Consider the following 10,748-nt stretch of genomic DNA (forward strand, 5'->3'; position numbering starts at 1 on the left):
GATTGTAAGCAAAAAGTCTTGGTTTTAAAGATGTGAAAACGAGGAAAATTTTTGTTTATCAACGTTCTTCTACCAAAAACGTGTAGGTTTAGGGTGGATTCCAGAGTCACTTATTGTGTGTGTGTGTGTGTGTGTGTGTGTGTGTGTGTGTGAGAGAGAGAGAGAGAGAGAGAGAGAGAGAGAGAGAGAGAGAGAGAGAGAGAGAGAGAGAGAGGGGGGGGGGGGGGGGACATCATGGCTACATCATGGAGTGAAACCTCACCATATTCATCATCATCCTAGGTGGAAAGCTACACATGCTATCACATGGACTATCTCATGCTTTATGCCACATAGGTTGTGATTGGACTAGGAATGGTGCATAGCACAAGATAAAGACCACATGCCCAACAAACATCCCATTAGGATTTTGACTAAAGAACAAATTCGTATAGAGTATATTGCCACACAAGCTACAAGACATCTCAGTTGATGATGGTATGACACAGACAAAGAACCCTCCCCTCAAAAAAAACCCAAACAAAGAATCACTTAAAACCGAGCTAACCAAGCTGTCCCAAAAAGAGACTCTATGATGAGATCCAAGATCACCCATACCCTCCAAAAAAAATCATTGCTCCCTTCATGAAATTTTTCATTTGTTGCAGCACCTTCTCTGCTCCCTGGCTTCTACTTTGTTTGCTACTGGTTGCTACTATTGTTGTCATTGTTGTACCTTGTCCATGCTTGTCTTTCACAGGTCCACCTTCTTTGATCTTTAACACAATGGACTTTCTTACCTTGATGATTATCTTCTTTGAAGGTATTTGAAATACATAGCATAAAGTGGATGTCGCGTCTTTGTAGGAGTGTGAAGTTAAGTGCATTAATGGTGGAGAGACAGGAGAGATTAAGAGAAATTAATTAGAATCTTTAATGTGATTAGGAAGTGTTAATCACTACATGGCTCTAACACTACTTGTGGGTTTAGGGTAGATTAGAGAATGTCCATCCATGGGGTGTGTGTGTGTGTGTGTGTAATCAAAGACAGTAGAGGCACACAATGTAGACTCTAAAAGAACTCTTAATTATGTAGTAGAAAAGAGAGATTGCAAGGCTCTGATATAGGCATCATAGAGGGTGATATCATGACTACATCATGAGGTGGAACTTTGGCCTAGGCCTCATTGTCTTGTAGTAACCCTTTCATATCCATCTCTTGAAACATCATGTGCAGTTATAGTAGCTTATTCTTTTTGGGTCCAATGTTTAAGCTCTAAAAAGCTAAGAGAGCCAATTTTAGAGATGATTTGAATGAGGTATGAAAGGCTATCTACCAATTGCTTGAATTTCTTTCATAGGTGCACAATTAGCAAAAATGAATGGCAATGAGTTTTTTAAGTACTTTTTAGATGAAAGGGGATCCAGTAGCATTGCATCAATCTGTCTTTGTAGATAGATGCTTTGATGCACACAAAAGAAGAGCAAGCACATGCAAAAATGTGTATATTTGAGTGGGCTTTAAGAAGCCTTCAAGCTTAACTGAAGAGGCTTTAGCTGGCATTGTGAATAGGAGAAGGCGTTGGGGGTGTGGCAGTAGGGGGTAGAAAGGCATCCTCAGTGAAACTTCCTACATCATTCGGATTATAATGATGCGAGACTGAAGCAGACCTCGGGCGGTATCGATAATAGTAGGCGCATATTTGAAATAACACAAAATTGAGGAGGTTGATAACAGCAAGCATCCAGTAGAAGTAATCAAGTCTGCTCCTATTGAGGTTGGCAGGAAGCCAACCCCCTGAGCTGCCATGTCCCGTTGCGTGCTTCACAATATTCACAATGGTAGTGCTCAAGAAGTAGCCCAATGCCAGCGTGCTCTGTGAGATGCCCGTGCCCAAGCTCCGCATGCCATCCGGTGCCTCATGGTAGAAAAACTCTAACACACCCACATAGGTGAACAAGTCTGCAATCCCGAATGCAAGATATTGAGGAACCAGCCAAAATACGCTCATGGGAATGGACTCCAAACCAAGCAAGACATTAGGATTGTCGAGCAGCCCATTTTCTGCTGCGATCCTCACACGTCGGCGCTCTACTGCACCAGCAATCGTCATGGAAACGACCGCCATGAATAGGCCAACACCGATTCTTTGCAAGTAGGTGATGCCAGTTGGCCTGCCTGTGAATTTCCTTACCAGAGGGACAAAGGCCATCTCATAGAGAGGGGAGGCTATGATCAACATGAGCACCGGGACTGTGACCAGGGATGCCGCCGGTATCTGGATGCTGCCAAGAGTTCGATCAGTTGTCACTCCTTGCTCTATTGAGAAAGTAAGTAGCTGTGCTAGGCACACATTCAACATGATGGTGGTTGCCCAAATAGGCATCATTCTCAACAATGCCTTCACTTCCTCCACTTGCGTCACCGTACATAGCTTCCATGGGTTCCCTTTGTTTTCTATGGACTCTAGAACTGCTGCCTTGTCCAAACACCTGCATTTCAAACACCTCGACCTATTATATCAAATGGGCCACTTAGGTCTCCCCAATCTCAAAAAATTAAAAAGCCTTTGAAAACATCGTAAGTGCATAAGTGAAAGTTGAGTTTAGGAAATGAAAAGACCCATTGAAGTGAAAAATCAAAAGACTTTTTTGTGCCCATATAAATATAAAGAGAGATGGTCGAGTGCACATTGATACATTTGTGTTTTTCTCTGCTTATTTTCCCTTTAGCGTTTTCTCCTCTTTAGATTCTAGAATGTCCTTGCACTATGTAAGCATGTAAGCAGCGAATATATTTATTTTGAAGCCACTAGCTATACATTTTAATAGAATTTCAGACAAAAGAGAGGCAGATCAAGAAGTCTTACTTGTATTGGTCTGTATGCGGAATGTGAGCTATGTGGTGTGCAGAACCTTCTTTCTCATAAACCTCATAGAGCCCCAAAGGGGAGGATGGAAGCCGTTGCTGTTGATTGCGAAAGGCTGCAACAATGACTTGGGCAATGCGTGTGAGTGGGCTTCCAATGGGTACCTCAAAGCGATAAACACGGGACCCAACCAAAGCAGCGGACAAACCGATAAATAAGAGGGCAATGCTGAGTCCAAAACCCAAGGCAAAGTTCACATACTCTTGTATGTAAACAAGGAAGGTGCTGGCTATGCCAAAGCCCAGAGCCAAGCAAAAGAAGAACCAATTGAAGAAGCTGGACATGCCCAACCTCTCTTTGGGATCTGATTCATCGAATTGGTCACCACCATGTGAAGACAAATTGACTCGCAACCCACCGGAACCTAGACCAACTAGGTACATTCCTGCCATAAGAATTGAGTACGGTGTGCCTCGGACTTGTGGGCACACTGTTGCGGATATGCAGGGTGGCGTCTTTCTTAGTGATGGCACTGAGGATAAGATGGTTAGCAGCACAAATCCCTGCAAAGAAGTAAATGCTTAACCATTAAATTCTCTTCTCATCATATGAAAAGCAAGTCATGGCATCCATAAGCAATCAATATCCGAATGTAAGCATCTACACAATACAAATGGAAGAATGAATTAAGATGTGCACAGGCTAGCTCTTGAAATTGCAAATTTGAGGAGGTCCGCCACCCCATAGCTTATTTGCATGTCTTTCAATCCAACTTCTCTTTCAATAGAAGAAAGAAACAAGCCCAAATTACCTTCCAAGGGCTAAGAAATTTGATTGTTAAGACTTCCACGCCAGAAGAATAGAAGAAACCAGCACGTCCTGCACTACACAAGCCTTACCCATCTTCGCTTCTGTGTCACGAGCTAGAGACAACAAAATATCCAGCAGGGTTTGCACGGAAATTAGGTTCCCTTCTTTTTAACTCAATAACATAAGCGCGCACACACTTAAAACTCTTCCCATTTTCATGTCAAAATTTCAAGCATATAACTTGTCTAAATCTAGCCAAGATTTTGCAATTTTAGTTGGTTAAAAACACATTAAACCTTAGCTCTTTTCTCTGACACTCGCCGCATCATATATGCGCTACTCTCGAAGGGACCAAGAGTGGTGCTATCATGCCTTGTCCATCCATGTGATGAAGTAATGTCTTGCATGGTTCATTCTAGCAATTTCTCAACTAATCCATTATTTGCATGCACACACAAGGTGTCTTCCAAAACAATCGTCTATGTTTTCAAATGTCTCATGATGGGGCTATAACATCTCTAAAGAGAGGAGGAAATGAGGAGTGGGTAAGGGCATAGAGCACCTCATACCTTGGTCCAGGGAGTTTGTGGATGTCACACCCTCAAAAGAAAAGAGAATATCATCCCCTCATGTCCAATGTGTGAATGTCACTACCTCATGACCAAAGTGAGCTCGTTGTCACATGCATTCAAAAAATTAGTATAGATACACAGATAGACATGCAATGTTTGCAATTTGGGGGGCTTTAACACTAGTCCAATAATTGGACATTCAAGTGTCCTGAGACAGGAAAGTGTCTTGTTTTCCTACCAAGTTTTGGAAATTTATTTGTCAAGCTAGAAAAATGTTTTACACCTTGCTTCCACCATAGGTTGTTTATGAGGGAAAGAGAACAATGGATTCTTATCCATGTCAAAATACAAGCCCTATGGAGAGAATTATGGTAAGTTTTAGAAAAAAATCATGTTGTTTTGAAAAAAAAAACCATAAAATGCTTCTATCATTGTGTAGAGATGACCTTTTTTATGTTTGTAAAAGCCAAGTGTTAATACTTAGTGTCACAAAACAATATAATGCCCTTCAAAGACTAGTTTCCAAGACACTTGCAAGTTATACATACTTGAGAACATGCTAACCAAGAGCATCATTTTTGCCTTTCAATGGTGCTCTGATGGAATTGGGGCTAATCTAGTGCACTTTGACAAGTACAAATGAGTTTATATGTTGAAACCAAGAAACTACATTTTTTTTTGGCTCCCTAACTCAGCTAAATCTCGTTGCTTGAACCCTATTGTGCAAAATCTCTTGAAGATCTTGAGTCCTCCATAATAACATTGAAACCAATATTTTAGGTGTACCAATTGTGTCTATACCATGTACTTTTACACATTTAGTTTATCTGCGTAAAAAGTTTGGTGTTATTTGAGGTTATGAATGCTTATGTCTCAAAAATAAAAAAATCAAAATCTTTTCATGAGCAGTTTTGAATATTTGAAATGATCCAAGAATTGTTGCTTACCAAAGCACTTATACTTTTCACCTTGAGTCCTCAATGGAGAGGGTAAGCAATATATCACTTTTTAAAACGCACAAATACATCAAAAAAATAATAATTCTTTGTATGCAATGATATGCTTGAAATGGCCATATCAAACACTTAGAACTTCTCATTATTTTATATACTTTCAAGTAAATTTTTTTGCACATGAAACTTGCAATTATCTATAGCACAATTATGCAAAAGCCAGTACGATCTTCTACACGGTCTCTTCATTTTTTCTTGAGCTTATAAAGTCGATTTCTTGAAATCATCAAACGTAATCTTACGAAGGTCCACTTGATGAGTATAGTTCTTGATCGTGATAGCTTCTAAAATGAAAGGTTATAATTTTAAAAGACCCTCTAGCTAACATATTTAATCATTTCAAGAGGGTTTTCTTAAATACACCATTTGATGCAAGCTACATTTAATCTGAATTTTTTAAAAAAAGGACGCAGAAGTGTCCTGTTTTGGTACCAAACTAGTGTTAAGGATCCCTAAAGCCCCTGAACTCTATACAAAAACTACATATTGCCGGCTTCAGTAAAAATAATGCTCTTTGCTACACTTTTTGAACAATACCACCCGCATGTCCCAAACATACACAATAGCAACAGTACTTAGAGGTGACCTGACCAAATTGTAAATGTGTAACATTTGGAGACTTCTTTAGGAATAAGATGAAACCTACCAAAATTTCCACCACTCCATAGAGAATAACTGAATGAAAACGTCCAAGGTAGGCATCCGCAAAGAATCCAGCTATGAGAGGCATTGTGTAAGAGGTTCCCAAAACGTTGGTGGTGGTGGTGGCTGCATCAGAATATTGAAAGTGTGCTTCTTGCAGTAAGTAGGTCACTATGTTGGTACCCAACCCAGCAAAGGCTGCCACTTCACAAACTTGCAGCACTGTATCATATAAGAATCAATCATATAAGAATCAAACACATTAGGAAGAACGCCATCTCTTGTGAGCACAATGTTTGAGCACTAGAGGCAATGAAAATTTAGATAAGGTATTATTGAAGGTCAACTATTAAGGGGAAAAATTTTATAGCCTATAATTAGAAAACATTTAGAATTAAGGGGTAATAAGTTTCCCTAATCCACTCATTGTCACAAAGGGGAAGTCTCTCCTCAAGTGCCTCGCAAAATATTCACATCATGTGTGCATGCATCTACGTGAGTCCACACGCACGCACACATTTGCATATGTGTATGTATATATGAGTGGATGTGTACATACATGTGCATACATAAGTGTATATTTATGCATAAACAGACACATTATATACATATAGACACACACACATAGCTATACACATAGATGTGTGTGTGTGTGTGTGTGTGCGCGCGCGTGCGCGCGCACATGCATGTGTGTATGTATATATAGTTACATACACACATTTATTCATACCATGAATGCATTTATATACAAACATGAACACATGTGAACATGTGAACATAATGTGTGTGTGTGTGTGTGTGTGTGAGAGAGAGAGAGAGAGAGATGAACGTAATATATGTCAATCCTAGTTGAGCTCCAAAAGAAATAAACTAATTTTCATGCCTTCTCAAGGATGCCCACTACCATTCCCCAAGATCCCATGTAAGATACCACAACGGATCCTCCCAAATCCAAAGCCATCTATATGCATGTGGCACGTACATGCACACATACATGCATATGCGCAATATTCCAGTGCAAATGGCACGAGAGTTGATTGCTTTCAGAGGGAGTCCATACCATTTCTAAGCCCAAAACTGTTACTCATAATACCCTAATGCTTCATAAAACACAACCTAGGGAGCCAAAGAGATCTTAGGGAGGCTATCTTAGGTTTGAATGTTCAGGTGGTTAGCCTGACATGCTTTTTGCAGATGCTCAACCAGTGTTCGGGAAAAATCATTTTTCCAAGCATACAAAATTCCTTTCCTTGAATTTTCCAAGAGGAAATTTTAGAAAATTAGTTTACTTTTTCAGGTTTTTACACTATTTTTCTCTTTTTGGGGCGGAATTTCCCCTTGCCCTCAACCGGCATTTTGGAAATTCAAAAAGGCACGATATTAAGCTGAGACACATTTTTCCTGAACACTGTGCTCAACATAAAAAGTCGATACATCGGTGATCTTTTGTGATGTGCAAGGCTTTTATCACGAAGAAGTTGGTGGTCCATGGTTCTTCTGTGTTTGGGAATATTGTGTGTACAAGGCATTGGTACTCCACTTTTCAAGGGCCAACTTCAACTTTGAGGTCGTGTCTTTGTTCAAAGGTATTTCTAGACATGTGTCTTTATGGTGAAACCTTGCCTAGTATTTTAAAAGTAAAGCATTGCTACTGAAGACATAAAAATAAGAGTGCTCATGATGTTTGGCCTAGAAAAGCAAAGCAAGTAATTGAAAGCATTACACCTAAATTACGAAATCAAATAGTTTGAGATAAATTAATTAAAATATTTATTTATTAAGTAGTAATTAGGTGTTACACTTGTCTAAAGATACCCTTATTTTGCGGCAAGCTCATGAAATGCGCAAACCTAAGAGACGTGGTTCCACACATGAAATTCTATCCAACTTTCATTAAAAAGGTTGCACTCTGGAAAAATGCAATAGCTGTTTGAAAATATAGATGTCGTTCAGAAAACAAGCTCGTCGTGTGCTACATTAAATTGTAGATGAACAATTTTCAAGTTTGAAATCTCATTCTTGATTCACATGCCTATCTAATAAGTCTGAACTATAAGGGGAGGCACCAACTTGTCTTCTTTAGAAATTTGGAGAGGCATTGTGCAAACTCTTCACCATAATTTTGTATGGCACTCTTAGACAGTGAATTATGTGCGTTTTCAAAACTTTCACGGTACCTCCTCGAAGACAAGAATTTTGAGTCATCAGCACATTACTCATCAGATGAATGATCTGTTTGGAAGTGTCCATTGCATTAGTGTTGTCCACAAGAATGAGCACTATTTTCTTCTAAAACCTGAACTCCCACTTTGAGTGACAATTGTGTTTTTATGGAAACTTTCATGGACAACTTGACTTACTTATTTTTGGAAAATTTGTTAGCAATTTCCAATTGTAGGCTATTCTAGTTACAAATGTGTAAAGAAATGAGGACGTAAGATAACGAGGCATGTATATTATCCTTGAATCAGAGAAAAATTTCCACGACAAGAACAAAAATGCATAGTTTGTCACTCAATGCTAGCTCAGCAAGAGCCCCCTCTGTCTAAGGTCTTGGGTTCAAACCCTCATGTGACACGTAGCCCTTAGGGGTTGTTCCCCTGGTTGGCCAACCTTATCTAGTTGAGATGTTCCACCTCACGGAGTCGGTGTGTTAATTACAAGTTCCTACACTCTAAAAAAAAGGACAAAAATGCATAGTTTGTCAACGAGTGCTAGCTCAACAAAAGCCCCCGGTGTCTTAAGGTCTTGGGTTCAAACCCCCTTGAACGCTCATGTGACATGTAGCCCTTAGGAGTTGTCCCCTGGTTGGCCAACCTTACCTAGTTGAGATGTTAAGTTGTAATTACAAGTTCCTACACTCTTTTAAAAAAAAACAATGCATAGTTTAAGTGCTTCTTCTTCCTCTCTCTCTCTCTCTCTCTCTCTCAAAAAAAAAGAAAAAGAAAACAATGCATAGTTTAAGAGCTTCTTCTTCTCTTTCTCTCTCTCTCTCTCTCTCTTCTCTCAAATCTAGTTGAAACTCTCTCTCGCACCGAAAAAGACCATTCTCTCTCTCTCTCTCTCTCTCTCTCTCTCTCTCTCTCTCCATCGACAACAGAGGTGCGAGTGCAGGTAGCGTCACCTAGTAGAAAAGGGACGGCCTTCCAACCTCCCGTCTTGCTTTTGACAGCGGGGCGCCCACGGAAATCCACAGCACCAGCTTTGACGTCGCCATTGTTGTCATGCTCATTCATGTAGGCTTCTGCTGCCTCCAGCCTGACGCTCCCCACTTTCTTCACCGCGGCGCCCTCCATAACTGCCTGCCCCTCTCTCTCTCTCTCTCTCTCTCTCTCTCTCTCTCACTCACTCAGTGCCAGAGAGAGTGGGGGAGCTAGTGAGAGTGGGGGAGAGACTATGATATGAAGAGACCAAAGAAGAAGGTTGTTGACAATATCAAAGCCTTGCATATATTCCATCCTATGACCCGCTTTTGTCATCAACGAAAGTGTGCTCCCTTTTTCTCTCGTTTTTGAAGGACGGCTTGTCTTTTCCCCACAATACACAGTAACCCCTAGCTTACAATACCCACTTTTCCAACATCATGAATAATCATCTCAATCTTTTTGACCTCCAAATGGCACATGTGTCATAAGGACATTCACTAGGTGGGCAAGTGAGTGCATAGATGCCCCTAGTTCAAGCCCCAATTGCGTCTACGAGCTTCAGTTTGTGCAACACCAACATGCATCATGAACAAGATTGCCCCCCCTACCTACATACCATCACATAACAGCTTGTGCATCAAATCCAAAAATCCTTAATTGCAAATCATCCTTTCATGTACTTTTAGGACCTCCAAATCGTTAAGGATAGTCAAGGATATGTAGGCATGTCAATTGAATTCTACCTCACTTCTCAAGGTGTTTGTTTGGATGTAATTGATGTCCCAACTCCGTCACAGTCAAGGGTTGAGGGGCAGGCAATCTCAGCAACCCATTCACTTTCTTTTCTTTGCCGGAATCTCTTGCAGCAGCTCACACATGATCATCACGTCAACAAACGAAACATCAGGGTTCACTACACATTTTGTAAGCGAATCAATTGTAGACATATAAACAAACGGAATACATCTTTCACGTTGTAGGTAACAACTTAGCACACTGAAAATAGGGTCAGCACTTTTCGAATTCTTGATATTGACGTGGGAAGAATTCTATGGCCCCTCTCCCCCTGACTGTGATGGCCGGGAAAGGACGTGCAGTGTCCTTTCCCTGTAAAATGGGCGACCGCAAAATGGCCATGTGGTCACCCTGTAGTGTCCTTTCCCCGTAAAATGGCCATGCGATCGCTCGTTTACGGGGAAAGGACCTGCACGGGGAAAGGACATTGCAAGTCCTTTCCCTACACCATAACTTTTCAAAGGAAAGGAAGTAGGAAACTTGGACGACCACCACCACCACCACCAAACCCCCCCCCCCCCCCCCCCCCCCCCCCAATCCCAAAAGCCTCCGTGTGTTCAAAAAAATTGTGTCTCCGCTTACAATCATGCCACTTTGAAATTAAAAAAGGTCGATTGAGAGGAAGAAGAATCTTGCATAGCTTTTCAAGAAAATAGTGTGAATTTAGTAAAAATTAGCTCAAATTCTCAAAAGAAGATGAGGTCCTCGCCTATGTTGTTTTTGCGTATTTAAGACAAATGTTTCCAAAACAGCTCAAATATCCTATGTACTTTAAGGTCCTAAAACTTGGATATAATTTATATTTTCATTATATTGGATATTTGATTATCTCAAGAGCATATAAAAGTCAAGTCAACCTAATAAAGGAGAGAATAAGAAAGAGTGTGTGTGTGTAATAGAGTGAGATTTGGCATGCACACA

At 40.5% G+C, this 10,748-nt stretch overlaps 1 protein-coding gene across 1 annotated transcript; it reads right to left on the reverse strand.

Moving 5' to 3' along the window:
- Positions 1–717: 717 nt before the first annotated feature.
- On the reverse strand, positions 718–9,283 carry LOC147447051 (protein NRT1/ PTR FAMILY 8.5-like). Its single transcript, XM_086524236.1, has 4 exons — positions 9,011–9,283; positions 5,891–6,108; positions 2,850–3,412; positions 718–2,472 (listed from the first exon to the last, which is right to left on the reverse strand). The coding sequence occupies exons 1-4, from the start codon at positions 9,180–9,182 to the stop codon at positions 1,533–1,535; spliced, it is 1,893 nt and encodes a 630-aa protein (XP_086380362.1). The 5' UTR covers positions 9,183–9,283; the 3' UTR covers positions 718–1,532.
- Between the last annotated feature and the right edge of the window lie 1,465 nt (positions 9,284–10,748).

The sequence above is a fragment of the Adiantum capillus-veneris genome, chromosome 11, assembly GCF_014529385.1.
Source record: "Adiantum capillus-veneris isolate H3 chromosome 11, ASM1452938v2, whole genome shotgun sequence".
NCBI classification, from domain to species: domain Eukaryota; kingdom Viridiplantae; phylum Streptophyta; class Polypodiopsida; order Polypodiales; family Pteridaceae; genus Adiantum; species Adiantum capillus-veneris.

What these genes read in the sequence shown, in the direction of transcription:
- LOC147447051 (XM_086524236.1), bottom strand. Translation starts at nt 9,182, where the DNA reads ATGGAGGGCGCCGCGGTGAAGAAAGTGGGGAGCGTCAGGCTGGAGGCA. An exon ending in ATGGAGTGGTGGAAATTTTG is followed by an intron (nt 3,413 to 5,890) that starts GTAGGTTTCATC and finishes ACTTCTTTGCAG; the next exon opens with GGATTTGTGCTGCTAACCAT. An exon ending in CCGCATACAGACCAATACAA is followed by an intron (nt 2,473 to 2,849) that starts GTAAGACTTCTT and finishes TTTGAAATGCAG; the next exon opens with GTGTTTGGACAAGGCAGCAG.